This window comes from Bombina bombina, chromosome 8 (assembly GCF_027579735.1).
Source record: "Bombina bombina isolate aBomBom1 chromosome 8, aBomBom1.pri, whole genome shotgun sequence".
Classification (NCBI taxonomy): domain Eukaryota; kingdom Metazoa; phylum Chordata; class Amphibia; order Anura; family Bombinatoridae; genus Bombina; species Bombina bombina.
Window position 1 is genome coordinate 18588303 of NC_069506.1, and position 27613 is coordinate 18615915.

The 27613-nt window shown below is 41.2% G+C and overlaps 1 protein-coding gene across 4 annotated transcripts in view; it reads left to right on the plus strand.

Moving 5' to 3' along the window:
• The window catches only part of APLP1 (amyloid beta precursor like protein 1), a 56215-nt gene that overhangs the window by 17471 nt on the left and 11131 nt on the right, over positions 1–27613 (plus strand). Inside the window, exons 2-13 of one of the 4 annotated variants that reach the window (XM_053690154.1) lie at positions 5880–6029; positions 7711–7840; positions 10264–10376; positions 10813–10985; positions 11633–11808; positions 16980–17101; positions 19532–19606; positions 21199–21357; positions 22480–22608; positions 24494–24593; positions 25209–25349; positions 25506–25529. In XM_053690154.1, coding sequence (XP_053546129.1) covers positions 5880–6029; positions 7711–7840; positions 10264–10376; positions 10813–10985; positions 11633–11808; positions 16980–17101; positions 19532–19606; positions 21199–21357; positions 22480–22608; positions 24494–24593; positions 25209–25349; positions 25506–25529 — 1492 coding nt within the window. The remainder of the gene's footprint in view (positions 1–5879; positions 6030–7710; positions 7841–10263; positions 10377–10812; positions 10986–11632; positions 11809–16979; positions 17102–19531; positions 19607–21198; positions 21358–22479; positions 22609–24493; positions 24594–25208; positions 25350–25505; positions 25530–27613) is intronic. The other 3 variants (XM_053690156.1, XM_053690155.1, XM_053690157.1) reach the window with 3 other exon arrangements.

The following is a 27613-nucleotide window of genomic DNA, read 5'->3' on the forward strand; positions in this document are numbered from 1 at the left end:
ATTTTTTTTTACAGGTAAAAGAGCTGATTACTTTGGGGCAATGCCCTGCAAAAAGCCCTTTTAAGGGCTGGTAAAAGAGCTGGTTACTTTGTAATTTAGAATAGGGTAGGGCATTTTTTTATTTTGGGGGGCTTTATTATTTTATTAGGGGGCTTAGATTAGGTGTAATTAGTTTAAACTTCTTGTAATTCTTTTTTATTTTCTGTAATTTAGTGTTTGGTTTTTTTGTACTATAGTTTAGTTTATTTAATTTTATTTAATTTTAGGTAATTGTTGTTAATTTATTTAATTTATTTATTGATAGTGTAGTGTTAGGTTTAATTGTAACTTAGGTTAGGATTTATTTTACAGGTCATTTTGTAAGTATTTTAGCTAGGTAGTTATTAAATACTTAATAACTATTTAATAACTATTGTACCTAGTTAAAATAAATACAAAGTTGCCTGTAAAATAAAAATAAATCCTAAAATAGCTACAATATAATTATTAGTTATATTGTAGCTATCTTAGGGTTTATTGTACAGGCAAGTATTTAGTTTTAAATAGGATTAATTTAGTTAATACGAGTAATATAATTTAGATTTATTAAAATAATATTTAAGTTAGGGGGGGTAGGGATAGTGTTAGACTTAGGTTTAGGGGTTAATAATTTTAATATAGGTGGCAGTGGTATAGGGGGGCAGGATAGGGGTTAATAACTTTAATATAGGTGGCGGCGGTATAGGGGGGGCAGGATAGGGGTTAATAACTTTAATATAGGTGGCGGCGGGGTCCGGGAGCGGCGGTTTAGGGGTTAAACAATTTATTTAGTTGCGGCGGGGTCCGGGATCCGCAGGATAGGGGTTAATAAGTTTATGTAGGTGGCGGCAGTAGAGGGGGCGGCAGATTAGGGGTTAATATGTATAATGTAGATGGCGGCGTGGTCCGGGAGCGGCGGTTTAGGGGTTAACATGTTTATTATAGTTGCGGCGGGGTCCGGGAGCTGCGGTTTAGGGGTTAACATGTTTATTATAGTTGCGGCAGGGTCCAGGAGCGGCGGTTTAGGGGTTAACATGATTAATATAGTTGCGGCAGGGTCCAGGAGCGGCGGTTTAGGGGTTAACATGATTAATATAGTTGCGGCGGGGTCCGGGAGCGGCGGTTTAGGGGGTAATAAGTTTATTTAGTTGCGGCGGTGTAGGGGGGGCAGATTAGGGGTGTTTAGACTCGGGGTACATGTTAGGGTGTTAGGTGCAGACATCTCCCATAGGGATCAATGGGATATCGGGCAGCAGCGAACATGAGCTTTCGCTATGGTCAGACTCCCATTGATTCCTATGGGATCCGCCGCCTCCAGGGTGGCGGATTGAAATCCAGGTACGCTGGCCCGGAATAGTGGCGAGCGTACCTGGTAGTAGTTTGATAACTACCAAAAGAAGTCAGATTGTGCCGAACTTGCGTTCGGAACATCTGTAGTGACGTAACCATCGATCTGTGTCGGACTGAATCCGGCGGATCGTAGGTTACGTCACTATATTCTACTTTTGCCGGGCAGTAGGGCTTGATAACTATGGCAAATCAGCCTCGCCACAAATACGCTGCGGAATTCCAGCGTATTTGCGGTTGACGGCTTGATAACTAGAGGCCTAAGCCTTGTTCAGGAGCCACAGAGAACTGCTAGTTCTAAGTAGGAAACAACCAGTGATCCAGTTAGCAGCACCAGTTTCACAAACCCACAAATCACCAGCTATATTCGGAACCAAAACTGTAATTCTTGCTGGATCTCAAGTGTGACTTTACCTATGTGTTTAACACACATGCAGGGGATAAAAATATTGAGTTCAAAAGTAAATAGTGCAAAAACTATGCTCTAACAAATTAGTGTATGCCACTTTTTCTTTACAATGTCCCTTTAACTGAAAGGGACAGTCTACTCCAGAATTTTTATTGTTAAAAAGATAGATACAGTAATCCATTTATTACCCGTTCCCCAGTTTTGCACAACCAACACTGTTATATTAATATATACGTTTTACCTCTGTGATTACAGTGAGTCTAAGCCTCTGCAGACTGCCTCCCTTATCTCAGTTCTTTTGACAGACTAGCATTTTAGCCAATCAGTACTGACTCATAAATAACTCCACGGGAGTGAGCACAATGATATCTATATGGCACACAAGAATTAATGCCCTCTAGCTGGGAAAAACTGTCAAATGCATCCATTTGAGGGGCGGCCTTCAAGGGCTTAGAAATTAGCATATGAGCCTACCAAGGTTTAGCTTTCAAGAAAGAATTCCAAGAGAGCAAAGGGAATTTGATGATAAAAGTGAATTGGAAAGCTGTTTAAAACTACATGCCCTATCTGAATCATGAAAGTGTATTTTTGACTAGACTGTCCCTTTGAAAGCTGTTTAAACTGGTATTAGAACTGGAAATGATGTCTGTTACATACTGAGGGGTTATTTTTCATTGGTTGGTTGGCTGATAAAATAAAATAGGTATCACAAAGAAATATTTCATCAATGTCTTTGCAAGTTATATAACATGTTAACTCTTTTGCTGACAGAGGGTGCTGCAATGCATTGCAGGCTACCAGCTGTGGCCACCAACTAGGTAAAGATATCTAGGTACTGAGTAGCTTATGTAATTGCACAGATGTTAAATGTACTGTGCCTAGTGTACCACTAAAAGTGCAGCCTGGTAACATGCATTTGTATATCAGTTATGTCACCCAAATATAGAACTATACTGAGATATGCTGAATCTGTGAAAAAAAAGTGACAGGGACAGAAGAGATAATGATTGAGGGTTATGGGGTACAAAGCAGACAGGGGATTGTGAAATGCGTCGGAAACATGAGACTCTCCTGCTGAAGGGATAAAAGCTGAGAACCACATAGGGAGGAACATGAGATGGACAGATGAGCTATGCCGAGATGTAAAAAGAGAGGATAGGGCAGGAGAAATGGGATACATGAAATAAAAGAGAAAAATACAAAGGAACAAGATAAGGGGGTTAGATGCATGGATAGGATGGATGGTGGAGAGGGGGAGATGGGAGATGGAGGAGCAGAATCTTTTGGGAAAGTGTTGTCATAGCAACAGAGAAAGATAGAACATCTCCTCCGGGAGCGGTTTCCATGGCAGCCCATCTTTGTAACGGAGACAGGGGAGAGGAGAGAGAGAGTCTGGGAAAAATACAAACGTACAATAGAGTGTCAAGTGGGTTATCAGAGAGACCTTGAGAAACGTAGAGAGATAAACTACCAATAACCCTTTGCTTGCCCTACAAAATGTCACTGCTACTTCTGGCAGACAAAGTGTTAAAGAGACAATCTACTTGAAAAATATTATTGTTTAAAAAGATAGATAATCCCTTTATTACCCATTCCTCAGTTTTGCATGACCAACACTCTAATATTAATAAAGTTTTTACCTCTGTGATTACCTTGTATCTAAGCCTCTGCAGACTGCCCCCTTATTTCAGTTCTTTGTCAGACTTGCATTTTAGCCAATCGGTGCTGACTCATAAACAACTCCATGGGAGTGAGCACAATGTTATCTATATGACGCACATGAACTAGCGCTGTCTGGCTCTGAAAAGTGAATAAAATGCTCTAAGATAAGAAGCGTCCTTCAACGGCTTATAAATAAGTTGTTTTAAATTGCATGCCCTATCTAAATCATGACTGTCCCTTTAAACATCAGTGGCAACATTCTGTGCACCTTGTAGTGTGGTACAGTCAGGTGCTAACCTTGTGTCAGTGACCTCTGTGTGGTTCAGAGAAAGTTCGGCTGTCAACAGAGGTTGTCAAGGTAACAGGATTGGCAAACATCCTTTACAAGACAGATTCTTAAAAGTTCAAATTTTGTGTGTTTATTCCTATTACATCAAAATTATTAAATGACCAAGTGATTGTAGAGCCCTTTATTTTATAATGATATAAGGAAATGTCTTTATATAACTTGCAGTGAAATAAAAACTTATCACTATGAACAAACAGCAATGAAACAGGAAATATGATTTGTAAGAAAGAAAGTTAAATCCGTATTACATAGTGTATATGACACACACGTGAATGAAAGAATGGAGGACCCCAATGTAGAGTGCAGTTGTGTTACAGCAGATCCTACCCCCCCCCCCACACACACACACACACACACACACACACACAACATGCTACACACATTGCATTCCTTTAAAACAGTGCAGGATGTCATTTTAATTTATTATGAAACAAATATTTTTATGCATAATTTTGTACTGCAGTTCTTAATTGCTGTTATGTAGAATTCAAATAAAATTACTTTACAGGGACATGGAGCCCAATTTTTTTCTTTAATGATTCAGACAGATTTAGCAGTGCACTGGTGCTCCCAAGCCTTCCTCGGTGTGTAATTCAACAAATGATAGCAAAGAACAAAGAAAATTGCATATGAGAAGTTCATTGAAAAATTACTTAAAAGTGTATGCGCTACATGAATCAAAATGTTATACTTAACTTTAATGTCTGTTTAATGTCACATTAAGCAAATAAGTCGCATAATTCAGTAAGAGAAATGTCTTTTTTTAATAAGTCAAATCCAAAATGATCAAAGAAAAAAAATTTGCACAATTTTACAGTTTCAAAATTAAAATTGCAAGAATCAGCTAGAGCATGTAATTGTAAGACACTTTTAAAATCACTTCTCTTTTCAAATGTGCTTTGTTCTCTTGGTATCCATTGCTGAAAATGAATACGCACATATCCTACACTAGTGGGAGCTAGCTGCTTATTGGTGCCTGTGTTCTGGTAAGAGACCGAACTTTTGAAAAGAGCGAACCATGTCACTTCCTGTGACGTTACATCAGCTGTTGTACACATTTTGGCCCTAATGCGCATGCGTGTCAGCGTCATCACATACCTGGCCGCATACGTCACTGTTAAACTATTTAGACCTGTGAAATTCCGAAACCTTTCTAAAGCGCATGCGTTGGATTTTGTATCACAAATGGGGGGGTTTATGGAAAGCTGTTTATTCGTCTCCTCGGCAATATTCGGAACACCGCCCCCCCCCCCCCAGTGCAAATACTCCCTTTAAGCCGAGTCTCCGTGCGTGTATGACAAACAGCCACTCGGCTATCGCCACTTCTTCTTCTGCAGATCCGATGCTTACTGCTGCAACAAATGTTTAAACAATGACATTGAAGGGAGCCTGTGAAAAGCTGCATTGGATCAGCAGAAGAAGCAGTGGGGATAGCCGAGTGGCTGTTTGTCATGCACGCACGGAGACTCAGCTTAATGGGAGTAGTTGCAGTGGGGGGGGGGGGCGGACTTCCGAATATTGCCGAGGAGATGAATAAACATCGTTCCATAAACCCCCCCATTTGTGATAGAAAATCCCACGCATGCGCTATCTAGCGCTGCGGAATCTGTTGGCGCTCTACAAATAACCGATAATAATAATATAGAAAGGCTTCTCAATTTCACAGGTCTAAATAGTTTACCAGTGACGTATGCGGCCAGGTATGTGATGACGCTGGCACGCATGCGCATTAGGGCCAAAAGTGTAAAACAGCTGATGTAACATCACAGGAAGTGACATGGTTCACTCTTTTCAAAAGTTTGGCCTCTTACCAGAACACCTGCATACATTTATCTTTTGTGATTGGTTAACTAGATGTGTTCAGCTAACTGTCAGTAGTGCAATGTTCTTCCTTCAACAAATGATAACAAGAGAATGAATTAATCATATTTCATAATAAAAGAACATTTTAAAGTTATTTAAAATTGTACGCTGTACCCAACTCATGAATAACATTCTTTGGTTTCCCTGTCCCTTTAAGTTATACAATGTGTTCTGGGATAGTCCTAGTATTTGGTGTGTATATTTATATATATATATGCTTTTTTTGTCTAGTGCATCTCAGCATGGCGTCCACAGCTGGCACTATTTTGTGGCCGGGTGCCCCTGCATATGGACCTGATGAGTGGAGACTGGGTGCCAGACCCTCGTGGAATATGCAGCTGTCTTGGGAGCAAGGAAGAGATTTTACAGTACTGCAGACAGGTGAGTGCTATCTGCATCTGAACCCACTGTCTGGGGGGAATAGATAAAAGTCAAGCCCACTTAATGCCAAACTAATCCCCCAACCTAATGCCTGCTCAGGTGATTTTTTTTTTTACTTCCTGTTCCAATCCATTGGAAGAGCCATCAGCTGGTATCAGTAACCAATATTATAGCGAAAATGTCCCAAACTATAGACAGTGCAAAACATGTAGGCGCCCCTGTTTCTTCTAGGCTGCTGCTGATAGCCTCCAAATGATGAACCACGGTCTGCTCTCCAAAACTATGTCCACTCATTCACTGAAATACAAAAACACAAGAAGGTGCTCCAATGGCTCAATATCTCAAATTCACAGTTAAGCCTAGGTCCCAAAGTTTTTCCTTAAAGGGACATGACACCCACATTTTTTCTTTCATGATTTAGGAGGAGAATGCAATTTTAAACATCTTTCTAATTTACTTATATTATCTATTATGTTTTATTATGTTGCTATTCTTTGTTGAAAAGCATATCTAGATATGCTCAGTAGCTGCTGATTGGTTGCTGCACATAGAAGCCTCGTGTGATTGGCTAACCATGTGCATTGCTTTTTCTTCAACTAAGGATATCTAAAAAATGAAGCAAAATAAATAATAGAAGTAAATTGTAATGTTGTTTGAATTTCTATTCTCTATCTGAATCATGATAGAAAAATTTTGGGTTTAGTGGCCCTTTAAGTAAAAATCTCAATTCATAGCATGTTAAAGGCACATAAAAGTCAAATTAAATTAAATACTGTGACACTGATAATCAGAAACTCACCAAGCAAAAATGCTGATTGCCCACAAAAGTTGTCACCTTCTTGCCCCAGAAATGGAGGTATGTGATATAATATAACATAATGTTCTTTGGTGGTTTATGTTTGAAATTGTTATGCTTTTTAACATTTGATTGGGAATTTAAACTCTGGCATTAACATAAAAAAATAAATTCCTTTAAATAAATTATAATGTTTAACATCTGCAGCTGCCATTTTTATATCAACCATATTGTTTTTAGAGGGTCATGTGACTTATCACATGACCTGCTCTTGCCCCTCCTGCAGGTACCTGTGACCTTAAAGGGACACTGTACCCAAATTTTTTCTTTCATGATTCAGATAGAGCATGCAATTTTAAGCATCTTTCTAATTTACTCCTATTGTCAAATTTTCTTTATTCTCTTGGTATCTATATTTGAAAAGCAAGAATTTAAGATTAGATGCCGGCCCATTTTTGGTGAACAACTTGGGTTGTCCTTGCTGATTGGACAGCACCAATAAACAAGTGCTGTCCATGGTTCTGAACCACAAATTGGCTGGCTCCTTAGCTTAGATGTCTTCTTTTTCAAATAAAGAAAGCAAGAGAACGAAGAAAAATTGATAATAGGAGTAAATTAGAAAGTTGCTTAAAATTGCTTGCTCTATATGAATCACAAAAGAAAAAATTTGGGTTCAGTGTCCCTTTAACCTATGCATTTTGCATTCCCAAAGCATTATTTTAAATGGCACAAATATTTTGTTAGGAGCCTGTATATACAGCAGTCTTATAGTTTGGAATCTGTGATCAATATTGATTATAAAAATGCCCAGGTACAATGATTTAGTTATTTTCCTGTGCCTGCAGTAGGCTGACTACCATTGCTTTTTGCCCTGTGTCTCTGCAGGTTTACCCTGAGCTGCAAATCACCGGAGTTGCTGAAGCTGCTACGACAGTTACAGTGACCAATTGGTGTCCGAAGCAAAGGTTAGAGTGCAAAGGTCACCAGCACATTGTGGTCCCATATCACTGCCTGGGTATGTGACAATGATGAATTCCTTGCTGTTGTCTCACTGTATATTTATTTTTTTGCTTTTACTAAACGCTATATTATAATTATTATTATTACACCTTTGTTTAGCGTTAGATATTTCACATAATTTGCGCTCCCTCTCTGTTTGCCATTTTATTTTTAACATCTTTTTGAGAGATTTTTTTCATGTATCTGCACTTAAAGGGACATAGAACTTAAAAATTAAATTGCTTGAGTCTTCGCCATTGTAATAAATGTTCCTGAGCAGGCATGGTGTTTGAATGTAGGTGCACAAGGCATATGTACATATGCTCCATGCACAGTAAAATGCACAGTAAAAGCTCTTACTGAAACATAACATCATAACGTTTGTTAGAAGCATTTTTGTTAATGCACGTACTTGTAGAATATAATCATCTACAGCAATTGAGTGAAGAGCTTTGCTGTTAATCCCAAGCCATAACGTTTGTATCCTCAGTAAAATCTAGGCCTTTCTGTGGCACATTTAATGTAGCAAATGTTAATTTCTTTCTGATCTCTTATCTTCTTCATAGCAGAAAGTCAGCGAAGTCCCCTTAGAAGTCTATCCAGTTCCTCTAGTGACACAGGTCTTACCAGCCTCCCGAGCGCCACCAGTTCCTATTCACTGCCTCTGATTTACATGAAACCAAAAACGTTCCTTTCATGATTCAGATAGAGATGAGAATTCTAAACAGCTTTCCAATTTAATATCAAATAATAGCAAACTTTGTTCTCTTGTTGAAGGAACAGCAATGCACTACTGGGAGCTAGCTGAACACATTAAGTGAGCCAATGACAAAAGGCATATATGTGCAGCCACCAATCAGCAGCTAGCTCCCAGCAGTGCATTGCTGTTCCTGAGCCTATGTATTCTCTTCAACAAAGGATACCAAGAGAATGAAGCACATTTAATAATGGAAGTAAATTGGAAAGTTTAAAATTTTATGTTTTATCTGATCTGAATTATGAATGAAAAATGTTGTGTTTCATGTCCCTTTAAAAGAACATTAAACACTAAGGACTAGATTACAAGTTATGCGCAGACTTAAGTGCGCTTTCGTTTGGGTAAAATAGCGACTTTACTGTGCACTCATAATTTTATTAATATTACAAGTTGTGAGTAAATGTGATCGCAGTTTGTGCTTTGGTTCATACCGCTTTTGAAAAGCTGTTGTTAACCAAAGAGCGACCCTAAAAAGTTCCTTCCTCCTCTCCTTCCTCCTCTCCTTCCCTCTCTCCTTCCTCCCTCCTCTCCTTCATTCCTTCCCTCCCTCTTTCCTTCTAACCTTCCCTCCCTCCTCTCCATTCCTTCCCTCCCTCCTTCTCTCCTTCCTTCCTTCATTCCTTCCCTCCCTCCTCTCCTTCCCTCCCTTCTCTCCTTCCCTCCCTTCTCTCCTTCATTCCTTCCCTCCCTCCTTCTCTCCTTCCGTCCCTCCTCTCCTTCTCTCCTTCCCTCCCTCCTCTCCTTCCCCCCCTTCTCTCCTTCATTCCTTCCTTCCCTCCCTCCTTCCTTCTCTCCTTCCCTCCCTTCTCTCCTTCATTACTTCCTTCTCTCCTTCCCTCCCTTCTCTCCTTCATTCCTTCCTTCTCTCCTTCATTCCTTCCCTCCCTCCTTCCTTATCTCCTTCCTTCCTTCCCTCCCTCCTTCCTTATCTCCTTCCTTCCTTCCCTCCCTCTTCTCCTTCCTTCTCTCTTTCCCTCCCTCCTCTCCTTCCTTCCCTCCTTCTCTCCTTCCTTCTTTCTCTCCTACCCTCCCTCATATCCTTCCTTCTCTCTTTCCCTCCCTCCTCTCCTTCCTTCTCTCCTTCCCTCCCTCCTCTCCTTCATTCCATCCCTCCCTCCTTCTCTCCTTCCTTCCTTCTCTCCTACCCTCCCTCCACTCCTTCCTTCTCTCTTTCCCTCCCTCCTCTCCTTCCCTCCCTCCTCTCCTTCCTTCTCTCCTTCCCTCCTCTCCTTCATTCCTTCCCTCCCTCCTTCTCTCCTTCCTTCTTTCTCTCCCTCCTCTCCTTCCCTCCCTCCTCTCCTTCATTCCGTCCCTCCCTCCTCTCCTTCCTTCCTTCTCTCCTACCCTCCCTCCTCTCCTTCCCTCTCTCCTTCCTTCTTTCTCTCCTACCCTCTCTCCTCTCCTTCCCTCCCTCCCTCCTCTCTTTCCTTCTTTCCTTCCCTCCCTCCTCTCCTTCATTCCTTCCCTCTCTCCTTCTCTCCTTCCTTCTTTCTCTCCTACCTTCCCTCCTCTCCTTCCCTCCCTCCTCTCCTTCTTTCTCTCCTACCCTCCCTCCTCTCCTTCCTTCCCTCCCTCCCTCCCTCCCTCCTCTCCTTCCTTCCTTCTCTCCTTCCTTCCTTCTTTCATTCCATCTCTTTCCCTGAGCTCTCTTTCTCTTCTTACCTACTCTCTCTTTCTGGCAGTAGGTGAGTTTGTCAGTGATGCTCTTTTGGTACCAGACAAGTGCCGGTTCCTGCACCGTGAGCAGATGGATGTGTGTGAGAGTTACCAGCACTGGCATGAGACAGCCCGTGGGGTGAGTGGCCCTGCTTTCTTACTTACATTTCTTAGGGATGGCCCTAGAACTCTCTGTGAATACAGGTTATCCTTCCTATAGAGACCAGTAGATACGCTGCTCCTTTTGTGCTCAGGTAGACATCCTGAAGTAAACGTTAAAGGGACATTTTACATTACCACCCCCATAGAACAACCACTGGTTAAAGCTTTATATTATAGTCTGTTATATATGGAAATAATGTACGTAATAAATTCTCCTTCTACAGTAAATCAACTGCAATAGTCAAAAATATATAGATCAGTGATTTACAAACTTGGCATTTGTGGACCACAAGCAAAGAGATAGTAGTATTCTGATGTCCCTGCTGTTTTCAGGGGCCAGACTTGGACATTCCTAAGTTAGCAGGTCAGAGATCACAACTGTACAGTAACTTTGACAGTGCTGTATGTTACAGGCATGTGCTGCCGAAGACCTGGATCTACACAGCTATGGCATGTTGCTCCCGTGTCACCCTGATCATTTTCGTGGAGTAGAATATGTTTGTTGCCCAACTCGACACCCACCACGACCAGAGCCCACCAAGGGACAACCATACACTGAGACAGAGCCACAGGACACAGAGAAAGGGTAAGAGGCAAGGTCTTACTGTAACTAGGCACTGCCACGGGTATGTTATTCTGTGAGTGGGCACTGTCAGGGTGAGATCACACTGTCACTGAGCACTGCCAGGGGAAGTCATGAGGTGTCTGATCAATGTAAAGGGGGTGGCACACTGTCACTAGGTCCACTGCCAGACGGAGGTCCCACTGTTACTGAGCACTGCTATGGGGTGAACATCTTATGGGTGTTAGGGGAGGTCACACTGTCACTGAGCACTGCTATGGGGTGAACATCTTATAGGTGTTAGGGGAGGTCACACTGTCACTGAGCACTGCTATGGGGTGACCATCTTATGGGTGTTAGGGGAGGTCACATTGTCACTGAGCACTGCTATGGGGTGAACACCTTATGGGTGCCAGCGGGTGGTCACACTGTCACTGAGCACTGCTATGGGGTGAACATCTTATAGGTGCCAGCGGGAGGTCACACTGTCACTGAGTTTTGTCAGGTAGAAATAACACTTTGACTGGGTGCTTTTAAAGTGTCACACATTAGTTTGTGAATGGGATCTACTGGGAATGTCACACTATCAGTGGGCATTTTAAGGGGTCAGACTGTGACTGGACTCTGTTGGTGGACGTCACACAGCTGATGCCACATTATATTTTTATCAGAGATGATGGTGAGGCTGATGAGGATATTGCTGAAGTAATAGAGGAGGACGGAGAAGACACAGTAGGGGCTGATGCAGATCAGAACTCGCATGTACCGTGGGATGATTATTTTGTGGGACAAAGATACGAGGAGGAGACAACCAGTGCTGCCCCCACTCATCCCCCAGAGGTGAAAGGTCAGACACCTGTCTACGTTTTTTTTTATATATATTTGTTTTTTAAAAACTAGTCCTAAAGCCCGTGCACACGGGTCATTTTTTGTAGTACAGCGGTCCCACCCCTTGCTCTCTCTCTTCCCCCTCTCTTTTGCTCTCTCTCCTCCTCTCTTTTGCTCTCTCTCTCCCCCCTCTCTTTTGCTCTCTCTCTCCCCCCTCTCGTTTGCTCTCTCTCTCCCCCTCTCTTTTGCGCTCTCTCTCTCCCCCTCTCTTTTGCGCTCTCTCTTTCTCCCCTCTCTTTTGTTCTCTCTTCCCCTCTCTTTTGCTCTCTCTCCCCCCTCTCTTTTGCTCTCTCTCCCCCTCTCTTTTGCTCTCTTTCTATCTCCCCCCTCTCTTTTGCTCTCTCCCCCTCTCTTTTGCTCTCTCCCCCTCTCTTTTGCTTTCTCTCTCCCCCCTCTTTTGCTTTCTCTCTCCCCCCTCTTTTGCTTTCTCTCTCCCACCTATTTTGTTCTCTCTCCCCCCTCTTTTGCTCTCTCTCCCTTCTCTTTTTTGCTCTCTCTCTCCCCCTCTCTTTTGTGCTCCCCTCTCTCCTTTGCGCTCTCTCCCCCCTCTCCTTTGCTCTCTCTCTCCCTTGCTCTCTCTCCCCCCTCTCTTTTGTTCTCCCCCTCTCTTTTGTTCTCCCCCTCTCCTTTGTTCTCTCTCCCCCTCTCCTTTGCTCTCTCTCCCTCTCTCCTTTGCTCTCTCTCCCCCCTCTCCTTTGCTCTCTCTTCCCCCCTCTCCTTTGCTCTCTCTTCCCCCCTCTCCTTTGCTCTCCCTCCCCCCTCTCCTTTGCTCTCGCTCCCCCCTCTCCTTTGCTCTCGCTCCCTTCTCTCCTTTGCTCTCTCTCCCCCCTCTCCTTTGCTCTCTCTCCCCCTCTACTTTGATCTCTCTCCCCCTCTACTTTGATCTCTCTCCCCTCTCACTTTTGCTCTCCCTCCCCCCTCTCTTTTGCTCTCAATCCACCCTCTCCTTCGCTCTCTCTCCCCCCTCTACTTTGCTCTCTTCCCCCCCTCTACTTTGCTCTCTTCCCCCCCTCTCTTTTGCTTTCTTTCCCCCCTCTCTTTTGCTCTCTTTCCCCCTCTCTTTTGCTCTCTTTCTCTCTCCCCCTTTCTTTTGCTCTCTCTCTCTCCCTCTTTCTTTTGCTCTCTCTCTCCCCCTCTCTTTTGCTCTCTCCCCCTCTTTTGCTCTCTCCCCCCTCTTTTGCTCTCTCTCCACTCTTTTTTTTTGCCCTCTCTCCCCCTCTCTTTTGCTCCCTCTCCCCCCTCTCTTTTTGCTCCCTCTCCCCTCTCTCTTTTGCCCTCTCTCCCCCTCTCTTTTGCTCTCTCTCCCCCCTCTCTTTTGCTATCCCCTCTCTCCTTTGCTCTCTCTCCTCCCTCTCGTTTTCTCTCCCCTCTCTCTTTTGCCCTCTCTCCCCTCTCTTGTTTGCCCTCTCTCCCCCCTCTCTTTTGCTATCCCCTCTCTCCTTTGCTCTCTCTCCCCCCTCCTTTGCTCTCTCTCCCCCCTCTCCTTTGCTCTCTCCCCCCCCTCTCTCCTTTGCTCTCTCCCCCCTCTCCTTTGCTCGCTCTCCCCCCTCTCCTTTGCTCTCTCTCCCCCTCTCCTTTGCTCTCTCTCCCCCTCTCCTTTGCTCTCTCTGTCCCCTCTCCTTTGCTTTCTCTCCCCCCTCTCCTTTGCTCTCCCTCTCTCCTTTGCTCTCTCTCCCCCCTCTCTTTTGCTCTCTCTACCCCCTCTCTTTTGCTCTCCCCCCTCTCCTTTGCTCTCTCTGTCCCCTCTCCTTTGCTTTCTCTCCCCCCTCTCCTTTGCTCTCCCTCTCTCCTTTGCTCTCTCTCCCCCCTCTCTTTTGCGCTCTCTCTCCCCCTCTCCTTTGCTCTCTCTCCCCCTTCTCTTTTGCTCTCGCCCCTCTCCTTTGCTCTCTCTCGCCCCTCTCCTTTGCTCTCTCTCCCCCTCTCATTTGCTCTCTCCCCTCTCTTTTGCTCTATCTCTACTTTCTTTTGCTTTCTCCCCCTCTCTTTAACTCTCTCTCCCTCCTCTCTTTCTCTCTCCCTCCTCTCTTTCTCTCTCCCTCCTCTCTTTCTCTCTCCCTCCTCTATTTCTCTCTCCCCCTCTCTTTCTCTCTCCCCTCTCTCCTTTGCTTTCTCTCCCACCTCTCCTTTGCTCTCTCTCCCCTCTCTCCTTTGCTTTCTCTCCCACCTCTCCTTTGCTCTCTCTCCCCCCTATCCTTTGCTCTCTCTGTCCCCTCTCCTTTGCTCTCTCTGTCCCCTCTCCTTTGCTTTCTCTCCCCCCTCTCCTTTGCTCTTCCTCTCTCCTTTGCTCTCTCTCCAACCTCTCCTTTGCTCTCTCTACCCCCTCTCTTTTGCTCTCCCTCCCCCCTCTCCTTTGCTCTCTCTCCCCCTCTCCTTTGCTCTCTCTCCCCCTTCTCTTTTGCTCTCCCCTCTCTCCTTTGCTCTCTCTCGCCCCTCTCCTTTGCTCTCTCTCCCCCTCTCATTTGCTCTCTCCCCTCTCTTTGGCTCTCTATCTCCTTTCTTTTGCTTTCTCCCCCCTCTCTTTAACTCTCTCTCCCTCCTCTCTTTATCTCTCCCTCCTATCTTTCTCTCTCCCTCCTCTCTTTCTCTCTCCCTCCTCTCTTTCTCTCTCCCCCTCTCTTTTGCTCTCTCTCCCCTCTCTCCTTTGCTCTCTCTCCCCTCTCTCCTTTGCTTTCTCTCCCACCTCTCTTTTGCTCTCTCTCCCCCCTCTCCTTTGCTCTCTCTCCCCCCTCTCCTTTGCTCTCTCTCCCCCTCTCCTTTGCTCTCCTTCCCCCTCTCCTTTGCTCTCTTTCCCCCCTCTCCTTTGCTCTCTCTCCCCCCTATCCTTTGCTCTCTCTCCCCCTCTACTTTGCTTTCTCTCCCCCCTCTCCTTTGCTTTCTCTCCCCCCTCTCCTTTGCTCTCTGTCCCCCCTCTCTTTTGCTCTCCCTCTCACCTTTGCTCTCTCTCCCCCTCTCCTTTGCTCTCTCTCCCCCTCTCCTTTGCTCTCTTCCCCCCTCTCCTTTGCTCTCTTTTCCCCCTCTCCTTTGCTCTCTTTCCCCCCTCTCCTTTGCTCTCTCTCCCCCCTCTCCTTTGCTCTCTCTCCCCCTCTCCTTTGCTCTCTCTCCCCCTCTCCTTTGCTTTCTCTCCCCCCTCTCTTTTGCTCTCTCTCCCCCCTCTCTTTTGCTCTCCCTCTCACCTTTGCTCTCTCTCCCCCCTCTCCTTTGCTCTCTCTACCCCCTCTATTTTGCTCTCTCTCCCCCTCTCTTTTGCTCTCCATCCCCCCTCTCCTTTGCTCTCTCTCCTCCCTCTCTTTTGCCCTCCCCTCTCTCCTTTGCTCTCTCTCACCCCTCTCCTTTGCTCTCTCTCCCCTTTCTTTTGCTTTCTCCCCCCTCTCTTTAACTCTCTCTCCCTCCTCTCTTTCTCTCTCCCTCCTCTCTTTCTCTCTCCCCCTCACTTTCTCTCTCCCCCTCTCTTTTGCTCTCTCTCCCCTCTCTTTTGCTCTCTCTCTCCCCTCTCTTTTCCATTCTCTCCCCTCTCTGTAACTCTCTCTCCCCCCTCTCTTTTGCTCTCTTTCTATCCCCCCCCCTATTTTCCTCTCTTTTCCATTCTCCCCCCTCTCTTTTGCTCTCTCTCCCCCTCTCATTTGCTTTCTCCCATCTCTTTTGCTCTCTCCCCCCTCTCTTTAACTCTCTCCCCCCTCTCTTTAGCTCTCTCTCCCCCTCTCTTTCTCTCTCCCCCTCTCTTTTGCTCTCTCTCTTCCTCTCTTTCTCTCTCCCCCTCTCTTTTGCTCTCTCTCCCCTCTCTTTTGCTCTCTCTCCCCTTTTTTTTGCATTCTCTCCCCTCTCTTTAACTCTCTCTCTCCCCTCTCTTTAACTCTCTCTCTTCCCCCTCTCTTTTGTCCCCTCTATCTCTCCCCACTCTTTGTCGCTCTCAGGCCACGTCCACTCCCAGTCCAGCCACACCCCCATCGCGGCACTCCCCCTCACCACGCCCGCTCCACCTGACCACGCCCACGCCCCCTGCAAGGGCCGATCAAATCTGAAGTTGATCCTAAAGGCCAGGTATGTTTGTCCTTGCGCAGTCTCTACTGCGCATGACTGCATCTGACAAACACACTTAGCCTTTTATATTATAGGATGATTAAAGGAGCCTTAAAGTCAATTTTATAAATGCATAGTATATACATCAGTAATTAGGCAATGTTTTGTTAGCTACATTTGTAAGATTTGACAAATCTGCAGCAGTCCAGGTATGCAATGCTTAAAACCCTCTTGAGTATGTTTAACTGATCTCTTTCCTATAGCCAATGAGAGGCCAAATGTACATTAGCTTGTGCACTTAAGCAATTACTATATAGCATGTAGCTGGGTCAGGAACTGTATCAAGGATGTTCTCCTTTGTAGAGGGTGGGGGTCAAATTGAAAAAATACTAATTGGCAAGGTAAATTACATGAAAAGCAGGCATAATAAATAATACATTGTTTGTATAATGCTTAAAGGGACAGTCTAGTCAAAATTAAACAAAATGTCATGATTCAGATAGGGCAATTTTAAACAGCTGTCCTATTTATTTTTTTCATTTAATGTGCTTTGTTCTCTTGGTATTCTTTGTTGAAATGTAAACCTAGTTAGGTTAATTTGCTAATTTCTAAGCCCTTAAAGGTTGCTTTTTATCTCTGTGCATTTTGACAGTTTTTCACAGCTAGGCAGTCTAGTGTATAGATAACATTGTACTCACCCCCGTAGAGTTATTTATGAGTCAGCACTGATTGGCTAAAATGCTAGTCTGTCAAAAGAACTGAGATAAGGATCAGTCTGCAGAGGCTTAGATACAAGGTAATGACAGAGGTAAAAGGTGTATTATTATAACTGTGTTGGTTATAAAAAAAAATGGGGAATGGGTAATAAAGGGAATATCTACAGTATCTGTTTAAACAATAAAAATGATTGAGAAAACTGTCCCTTTTAAAGAGGCTTTTTATGGGGGATTCAATTCTGAACGTAATGCCTTTTCATTTTCCTCTGTAAGTCTTTTGGCTCTGACAACATTCTTACATTTTACATCTGAAACCTGAAGTAAAATGTAGTTTAAACAACATAATGTCCTTCTGTTGCACAATAATGACACGGCCCCCCCCCACGTTTTCTCACAGTTTCCCGTCCAACTGATGGAGTTGATATCTACTTTGAGTCACCGCGGGAGGGTTCTGAACACGCCAACTTTCTTCGTGCAATAATGGAGCTGGAGGAGCGACGCATGAAGCAGATCAACGAGGTCAGGAGAGTTTGCTTGGCTGAGTTGCACACTGACCTCAGGCTTCATTTGTTTTCATAAGTGCAAAGGGATTTAAAGGGAGACTAAAGTCAACATTATACCTTTATGATTCAGACAGAGCATGCATTTTAAAGAAAATCATTACCATATTGTATTATTACATTGTGCACAGTCTTAATATTCACAATTTCTGAGGCAACATGTTCCGCATTTGCAAGTCTTCTAACTGTGTGTGTGTATATATATATAAGTCTGTGATTGGCTGATGACTGTCACATGATACAGGAGGTTTTTCCAGAAAGGGGGGCAAAAATATGAAACGTGGCTAAAATGCTACTAGTACCAGGAAAAAGCATACTAGTTTACTAGTACACTTTAAATTTTAGGGTCACTATTTGCTAAACACATTTGTATAAAAATAAACCTAAAGGAACAATTTCCTGTATATTTTATACTCTGCAACTACTATAACAAGTCATTGGGGAGTGGGACACATTAAAGGGAAACCAGCTTTACATTACAATGTCCCTTTAAGGCACCCCTGCTTCTGGCTCTTTACATTGCCTTCAAATGTGTGCGCATGTCAATTATTCCTGTATGCCTTTAAAGGGACATAGTATTCTTTTTTTTTCTTTGGTGTATATGAATGAGCTGCAGTTAATCGTGTTAAAGTGAATCAAACAGGAAGTACAATATTATGTACAGCTGATTCATGGGACTCTGTTGTTCACTGGCTGAGAGAGACAACTCCCACAGAAACATCTAGCACAGGAACATACATATTTGAATTAGGGATAAAGAAGACAGCTTAACCTTATAGAACAGGATATGAATTGTTGCTAATTATCTCAGTAGGGAGACCACGTATCGTATTGCATCTATATAATAGAGAGGGGCAGATTTATTATTAGACAGACAGACAGTGAACAGGTAGTGAACCTCTCTGCCCTGGATAACAGTTTGTGCACACCATTAGCCACCTGTATTTATCATTGCACAATGAATGATCATTCAGTGACGCCCCCCTGCTTTCACGTAACCAATTGCGCGTGAGCAGAGCATCATCTCAACCACATCAATGAGGGAAATTCTGTATTCCTCAGAGGTGGCAGAGAGGGATTAGGTAGCAGCGATCTAAACCGCTGCTTTATAAATATCAGTTGCTGATGTGTATGAGTCAACCTGCAACCGATTCACTGTTTGATAAATCTGCCCAGTGTGTCAGATTTTGCTTTTAAATAAAGCTGTATTTGACACACAAATGGTGCATAGCGCATACCTGCCAATATTTAAATAAAAATTCAGCGACGATTTGCAGGTTATGGGAGTACTGACCACACCCATATACAACTTTATCAGCTTTGTCCTTCCTGCTCCACCCCAATACAAGAAATCTAAATTATCTACACATGCATTTAGTTCTATTCCTTAGTTATATAGTACTCTGTTTATCTTAAAGGGACAGTAAAGCCTACATTAAATGTTCATGATTCAGATTGAAGGTGCAATTTTATACAAGTTTCCAATTTACCTCTATCATCAACTATGCTTTGTTCTCTTGGTATCCTTTGTTAAAGAGCAAACCTAGATAGGCTGATAGAAATTTAGAGAGAGTGCACGTGTGTAGGAATTTATGGCGGCAGCATTTGCAACAATGTATAACATTGCCATAAGCATTGCTGCAAACACTGTTACCAGATGGCTAAAGACACATGCACACTCCTGAGCTCACCTGGATTATTCTTTAAAGAGACAGGAATCCCCACATTTTTCTTTTGTGGTTTGGATAGAACATACAATTTTAAACAACTTTCCAATTTAATTCTATAATCAAATTTGCTTCATTCTTTTGTTATCCTTTGCTGAAGGAACAGCATTGCACTACTGGCAGCTAGCTGAACACATCATGTCAGCCAATCACAAGAGACAACTGTGTGCAGGCACCAATCAGCAGCTAGCTCCCACTAGTGTAGGATATGTGCGTATTCTTTGTTAACAAGGGATACCAAGAGAACGAAGCACATTTGAAAATAGAAGTGAATTTAAAAGTGCCTTAAAATTACCTGCTGTATCTGAATCCTGCAAGTTTAATTTTTACTTTACTATCCCTTTAATGAAGGATACCCAAAGAACTAAGTAAAATTAATAATAGAAGTAAATGTGTTAAATTTGTTATGCTCTGTCCAATCCATTTAAATTTACAGTAATTTTGACTTTACTGTCCCTTTAATAAAATTGTTGCTATAAAGGGTCTGGGGAAGATTTCCTGGGTTCTTAGTGTATGTTTTAAAAGATTTAGAAAACAATTATTTCTACAAAGCGCGTAGCCATATGTTCTGCAGATGATTTCAGCTGTCTGGTACTAGTCCTGGATGGCTACGGCACCAATCACAGGGCAGTTGTTTTATGCTGATGTCTCTTCTGTCTCAGGTGATGAAGGAATGGGCTGAGGCAGATAACCAGGCTAAGAACCTGCCCAAATCTGACCGACAAGCACTGAATGAGGTGAGCAGGGTGGGAGGGATGAAACCAAATAAAAATCTAGTGAGCCATAAAAGCTGGAGTGATGTCACTGGTAATCACCAGTCATATTCTGTAAGGGAGCTTACACAAGTAACTGTTTTATTGTGAATGTGAGCTCTGATGAGGCAAAGTATTAAAGGGACATGAAACACAAAACAATTATTTCATGCAATCTTAAATAAGTTTCCAATTTACTTGGTTCTGAAGTTTGACATAAACTAATAGATATGTAAGATAAAATATGAATAAAATTAATGAATATGATAATGCACTACTATGCTATTTTCTCCACCTACAGTTTTTTTTTTTTTGCCTTTTTTACAAGTGACTTTTTATTTTAGGACTATTATAACATCTCATATGTATTCCCTTAAAGGGACAGTCTACTCCAAAAATTTTATTGTTTAAAAAGATAGATAATCCCTTTTTTACCCATTCCCCAGTTTTGCATAACCAGCACTGTTATATTAATACACTTTTAACCTCTGTGATTACGATGTATCTAAGCCTGTGCATCTTCCCACCTTATCACATGGCCGTTTATTATCTATTGACTTGCATTTTAATCAATTAGTGGTGTGTCCTGCACAACTCATGGGCGTGAGCACAATGTTATCTATATGGCCCACATGAACTAGTAGTCTCCTGTTGTGAAAAGCTAATAAAAAAACGTGATCAGAGGCTGTCTGCAGTCGATTAGAAACAGGCAGAACTTTAGAGGTTAAAATGTTATAAAATATATTTATTAATTAATTAGCAATGTTGGTGGTGCAAAGCTGGGGAATGGGTAGAAAAGGCGTTATCTAACTTTGTAAGCAATAGCAATTTTGGTGTAGACCGTCTCTTTAAATCACAAATACTTATTGATAAGAGATGTAGTAAATGTTAGATAAACAAAACATTCAATTCATACAGTATATCAGTATCAGTATGTATGCTCTGATTTGCAAAATATTAGCACTGACATTTTATTAACACAATTTATAAGGTACTGCAAATAAAGAGCAGTTCAGGTATATACCTCTTGAATAGCATGGTGGAATTTTTGTATCTGGTCTCCATTTCTGTGATTAATAAGGGACACGGCAGATGTAAATTGCATCACTACTACATGATATAATTAGGTTTGTTTGTTTTTATTTGATAACTAATATCTAATTGTTGTATTTTAGTGTTATAAAAATGCTGTTTTGTGCCATTTAGTAATGTACTACAAATGTCTATAGCTACAATTGATGAATAATAAAGACTTGACAGATGTGCTGTAAATGCAGATACAATAAAGCTGTTGTTACAGGCTTGTGTTACAAGAGAGGATAAAAGATAAAGTTACAGACAGAGGAAACATTGTGACATTAGATATGCTCTAGATATTTAGTGTCATACAGAATGCAGAGCATAGTTAATGTAGGAAATAGCCAATCTGTTTAACCCTAGAATCCAGGACATTAATAACCTTCAGCGTATGTCACCTCTCTGAGCGCTACAGCGCCATATTGATATCAGCTGCCCAGTATATAACATTTTCATTTCTTTCTTGCTTTCCTCTAATTGCCCCCTACCACACACTGAAGCATTTCCAGTCCATTCTACAAACCTTGGAGGGACAGATCTCTGCTCAGCGCCAACGACTTGTAGAGACGCATCTGGGCCGCGTGGTTGCAGCTCTGAATGATAACCGCAGATCGGCACTGGAGAACTACCTGGCAAGTGTGCAGGCCACACCCCTAGAAGTAAGTCACTCCCACTGACACGCCTACACAAGGCAGCCATATTGACTTGAAAATGTTTATTGTAAAAGTTATTACTGTTTTCATTGGCATACGCACATATGCTGTGAGGGCCAGCATTTAAACACCATACCTTTTTAGAGAGTGGCTTGTATGGCATAAATTAAGTCTTCAATGATGCAATAAACACCAGCTCTCTGAGTAGGCACAGTGTTTGTATCCCTATCCTCTAGTCACATGTAGAATATGTGCATATGCTGCTGAAACAGTAATGGAAGAATATTGCAAAAGTGTTTTCATTTGAAACTAAAAGGCATTCATGCACAGTTAAAGGGATACTAAACCTATTTTTTTTATTTCATGATTCAGATAGAGCATGCAATTGTAAGCAACTTACTAATTTACTGCTAATATATATTTTTGTTCATTCTCTTGCTATCTTTATTTGGAAAAGAAGGCATCTAAGCTAAGGAGCCAGCCAATTTTTGGTTCAGGATCCTGGACAGCACTTGTTTATTGGTGGGTGCATTTACCACCAATCAGCAAGCACAACCCTGGTTCTGAACCAAAAATGGGCCGGCTTTTAAACTTGCATTCTTGATTTTCAAATAAAGATAGCAAGAGAATGAAGAAAATGTGATAATAGGAGTAAATTAGAAAGTTGCTTAAAATTGCTGCTTTATCTGAATCAGGAAAGAAAAAATTTGGGTTCAGTGTCCCTTTAAATTTGGACCATTCTATCCCTTTAATCGCTATATAATGATTTCACACACTTCTAACTATATATTATTTCTTTGGCTTTCATTTTTACCCTATAAAATCACTTCTTCCTATAGAACTATTCACAACTCCACCCTAAATTGTAACAATATTTTCTTGCACATACATCAGGAGCTATATATAGAAAACAACTCTCTATAGATGGTAAGACCAATGGGTTCTTTGTATAGTGATGTTATGGTCAACATCAGCCTTCAGTGCAGAGGAAGTATATTGTGACTGCCCGTGTGTGCATAGAGGCACATTAAACTAGGCCATAAAATGTCTCCATTTAAATAGAAAGCATAACAGAGAAGAGTTGTTTCACTTATCCTGTGACCCTAGCTGTCTCTTTTTCCCGTGTAGCCAGAGCGTGTTTTGCTCGCCCTGAAGCGATACATCCGCGCAGAGCAGAAGGACCAGCGTCACACAGTGAGACATTACCAGCACGTTAGCAGAGCAGAGCCAGACAGAGCTGAGACCATCCAGTTCCAGGTAAAATATTGTTCAACTGAAAGTGAACCGCATACATATGAAGAATCTTCTCTTTAAATAAATATAAAAAAACAATATGTATTATTTATCATTTTAATAGGATTTTACCTTTTTATTTCATTTTTTTACTTCATATGTTCAGTGTTCATTACTTCTTGACACAGCCCCACGAGGAGGCTGGGGTCTCTACAGTAATGCTTATCTAGCGTGATAAATCTTCTAGAGTAACTTTAGCTGACTAACTGTTCAGTGAATGATAAAAAGACAGCAAGTCGGTTTCTTGCCCATGCTTAGAAGAGGCAGAACGTAACATAAAGGGACGGTCTAGTCAAAATTAAACTTACATGATTCAAATAGGACATGCAATTTTAAACAACATTCCAGTTTACTTTTATCATTTTGCTTTGTTCTCTTGGTATTCTTTGTTGAAAGGTAAATCTAGTTCAGCTCATATACTAATTTCCAGGGTTTTGAAGGCCGCCTCTGACAGTTTTGTATATCTAGACAGCGCTAGTTCATGTGTAAAATATAGATAGCATTGTACTCACTCCTGTGGAGTTATTTATGAGTCAGCACTGATTGGCTAAACTTCAAGTTTGCCAAAGGAACTGAGATAAGGTGGCTGTCTGCAGAGGCTTAGATACAAGGTGCTCACAGAGGTAAAAAGTGTATTAATATAACTGAGATAAGGGGCAGTCTGCAGAGGCTTAGATAAAAGGTGATCACAGAGGTAAAAAGTGTATTAATATAACTGAGATAAGGGGCTGTCTGCAGAGGCATAGATACAAGGTGATCACAGAGGTAAAAAGTATATTAATACAGTATAACTGAGATAAGGGGCTGTCTGCAGAGGCTTAGATACAAGGTAATCACAGAGGTAAAAAGTATATTAATATAACTGAGATAAGGGGCAGTCTGCAGAGGCTTAGATACAAGGTAATCACAGAGGTAAAAAGTATATTAATATAACTGAGATAAGGAGGCTGTCTGCAGAGGCTTAGATACAAGGTAATCACAGAGGTAAAAAGTGTATTAATATAACTGAGATAATGGATACAAGGTAATTACAGAGGTAAAAAGTATATTAATATAACTGAGATAAGGGATACAAGGTAAGCACAGAGGTAAAAAGTATATTAATATAACTGAGATAAGGAGGCTGTCTGCAGAGGCTTAGATACAAGGTAATCACAGAGGTAAAAAGTGTATTAATATAACCATGTGTTGTGCAAACTGGGGAATGGGTAATAAAGGGATTATCTATAACAATTTTAACAATAAAAATTCTGAAGTAAACTGTCCCTTTAATGATACTGAGATTCACTTTCATCCTGTCTTTCTAATCATTTATGTATCGCTCAATATTTCTCCTTCACAAACAGATGTTGGGGGGGGGGGGGCATGGGAGAGGAATTAGATGGCACTTTTGTAAATTTGTTTCAACTTTAGGGGGATACAAAGGTTAAAGTGTTAAAAGTTCTTGTTCAGCAATATTCCAATTGACTGTTCTTGTTTCCTCTTAAACTCAAATAGATTAAGCTAGAGCGAGTCATATTTTAAATTCACTTCTATCATCAAATGTAAAATCAAATTTGCACTTTTTGTAAAAGCATACCTAGGTAGGCTCAGGAGAAGCAATTCTGTGAGCTAGCTGCTGATTGGTGGCTGCACACATGTGTCTCTTACCATTGGCTCACCAGATGTGTTCACTACCTCACAGTAGTGCATTGCTGCTTTGGAGCTGATATATAAACTATGTGTTTAATACATTTTCAGGAGTTAAACACATAATAGCAATAGTGCAATAATAAACACAACGTATTAGAGCATTTATGTTTTGCACGTTTATATCCCTTTAATCTTTCTGTCTCTCGCCCCGTTTCAGGTTCTCACTCATCTCCGTGTCATTGAAGAACGAGTCAATCAGTCCCTCTCACTTCTTTATCGTAACCCTCAGCTGTCCCCTGAGCTACGAGACCAAATTGGTTAGTATCCATGTTGTGCAGGTATATCAGTGTAACCAGCTGTGTATTTGGGATCTATGCTGCCCTAGGCACTTGAAAATCTACTGCCCCCTAAAAAATTGTAGTTTATATTCAAAGCATATATTTCTCACAACCAGAGGCCACTGTTGTACTCCCCCTTCCACCCCAATAGACAACCTGGTAAAATGAATGAGTAATACAAAATATACATAAAATATTTGGAGCATAGAACTGCAAGTTAAAGATGGAACTAATTTGCTGCCTCCTGTAAATACTGCTACGCTACCTATAGGTGCAGGGCCCTGAGTGTAATACAAAATCACCCAACTCATTAAATGCCTCTCTCCACTCATCATATAATAGGCGGCTCCTAAAATACCTATTCTGCACATCACATCACAAGAGCAATGTTAGATCTTTATATTTCCTGAATATCTTAGGACCTCATTGTAACAATCTAATGCAATGTTTATAAAAGTGTTGAAGTTGTCCCATCTTTCCTAATCACTGCTACATAGAAAAGCTAAAGAAGCCTGTGATTGGCTGTTTCTGCCACACCCTAGGGTACCTGAGTATTTCTTGCTCTTTACATTGGGTGATGTTGATTCCCTGCAGAGACCTGGCTGCACACAGAGTGGGTGGAAGCCAGAGACCTTCTCAGCACAACACAGAAGAAGATGAATGAAGATAGTGACTACACAGAAATCCGAGTGCCGCCTCAGAACTCTGCAGAGACATCACAGGGAGAGGGTGAGGGTCTGTCCTTTACATTTATACCCATCTTTGTTTATTCTCCTGTTTCTTTCTCGGTCTTCCCTCTCCCTATGTCTCATACTGACCTGTTCCTCTTTACTGTCTCTTTCTGCCTATCTTTGCTGTCTCTTGCTGATGACTTTTTGGACTCTTGAGCAGACTCTCAACAGATTGAAAGAAAAGGTCAGTGCTTGAACTGTGTGCTTCAGTGTTTCTTTAAAAACATTTTCCTCTATAACTATCTTGTCACTTTCATCTTCTGGTTTTATTTGTTTATGGCAATACCTAAGCATGTCATACAAAACTCACCATACGAAGTTGTAGCTTATTCTGGTGGCATTTTGTCACTTGTGAAATGTTGTTTATGTCATGTCAGGATGTCTCAAATATTGTGATATCAATCTTTACCCTAATCCAAACCTTAAAGGGACAGTTTACCCTTAATGTATCTCCATTTTAATTTGTTTGCAATGATCTATTTTACCAGCTGGAGTGTATTATTGTTTACAAATAGTTCCTTTCCCTTTATTTCAGCATATGAAATATCAGATTTTGCCTGTGGTATCCCTATCTATTCTGAAAGTTTCTATACTTAAAGGGACATGAAACCCAATTTTTTTTCATGATTTAGGTAGAACATACAATTTTAAACAACTTTTCATTTTCTTGGTATCATTTGTTGAAGGAGCAGCAATGCACTACTGGTTTCTAACTGAACACATGGCTGAGCTAATGACAATTAGTGTAGATATATATATATGCAGCCACCAATCAGCAACTAGAACCTAGGTTCTTTGCTGCTCCTGAGATTAACTAGGTAAACCTTTCAGCAAAGGATAACAAGACAAGGAAGCAAATTAAATAATAGAAGTACATTTGAAAGTTGTTTAAAATTGCATGCTATGAATAATGAAAAAAAATTGGGCTTCATGTCCCTTTAACTATAGGCTATAGAAAAGTAGAAGCAATTACAGGCACAGTGGAAGGTAGGGAAGATACCATTTGAATTTCCAATTGTTCTCTCTATACATTGGGATTTGGCGTACAAACAGAGACAAGATAAGGAAGCATTTGTCTGTACAGAAAGTGATAAAATAAGGAGATCTGATTTTCCTGAAAGCTCAACCCATTTTGATAAGTAATGTTGTCAAAGAACAAAAACAGCTATTTCATATACAAAAATAAACATACAATTCTGTTAGATGTTATACTCTGCTGCTGTTTTACCAAGTCATTGGAAGCACATTAAGACAACACAATTTTGCAGTATAGTGTCCCTTTAAAACTGATTTTATCTATACCCTATATAAATCCTAATCTATCACCTATATAAACCCTAAACTATAATTTATATAAACCCTAATCTATAACCTATATAAATCCTAATATATAACCTATGTAAATCCTAATCTATAACCTATGTAAAGCCTAATCTATAACCTATGTAAATCCTAATCTATAGCCTATATAAACCCTAATCAATCACCTATATAAACCCTAATCTATAATCTATATAAATCCTAATATATAACCTATATAAATCCTAATCTATAACCTATATAAACCCTAATCTGTAACCTATATAAACACTAATCTGTAACCTATATAAACACTAATCTATAACCTATATACATCATAATCTATAACCTATATAAACCCTAACCTATAACCTATATGAATCCTAATATGTAACCTATGTAAACCCTATTCTATAACCTAAATAAATCCTAATCTGTAACCTATATAAACCCTAATCTGTAACCTATATAAACCCTAACCTATATAAACCCTAATCTATAACCTAAATAAACCCTAATCTATAACCTATGTAAATCCTAATCTATAACCTATATAAACCCTACTCTATAACCTATGTAAATCCTAATCTATAACCTATATAAACTCTAATCTGTAACCTATAGAAACCCTAATCTATATCCTAAATAAATCCAAATCTATAACCTAAATAAACCCTAATCTATAACCTATATAAACCCTAATCTATAACCTATGTAAATCCTAATCTATAACCTATATAAACTCTAATCTGTAACCTATAGAAACCCTAATCTATATCCTAAATAAATCCTAGTCTATAACCTAAATAAACCCTAATCTATAACCTAAATAAATCCTAATCTATAACCTAAATAAATCCTAATCTATAACCTATATAAACTCTTATCTGTAAGATATATAAATCCTAATCTATAACATAAATAAACCCTAATCTATAACCTATATAAACCCTAATCTATAACCTATAT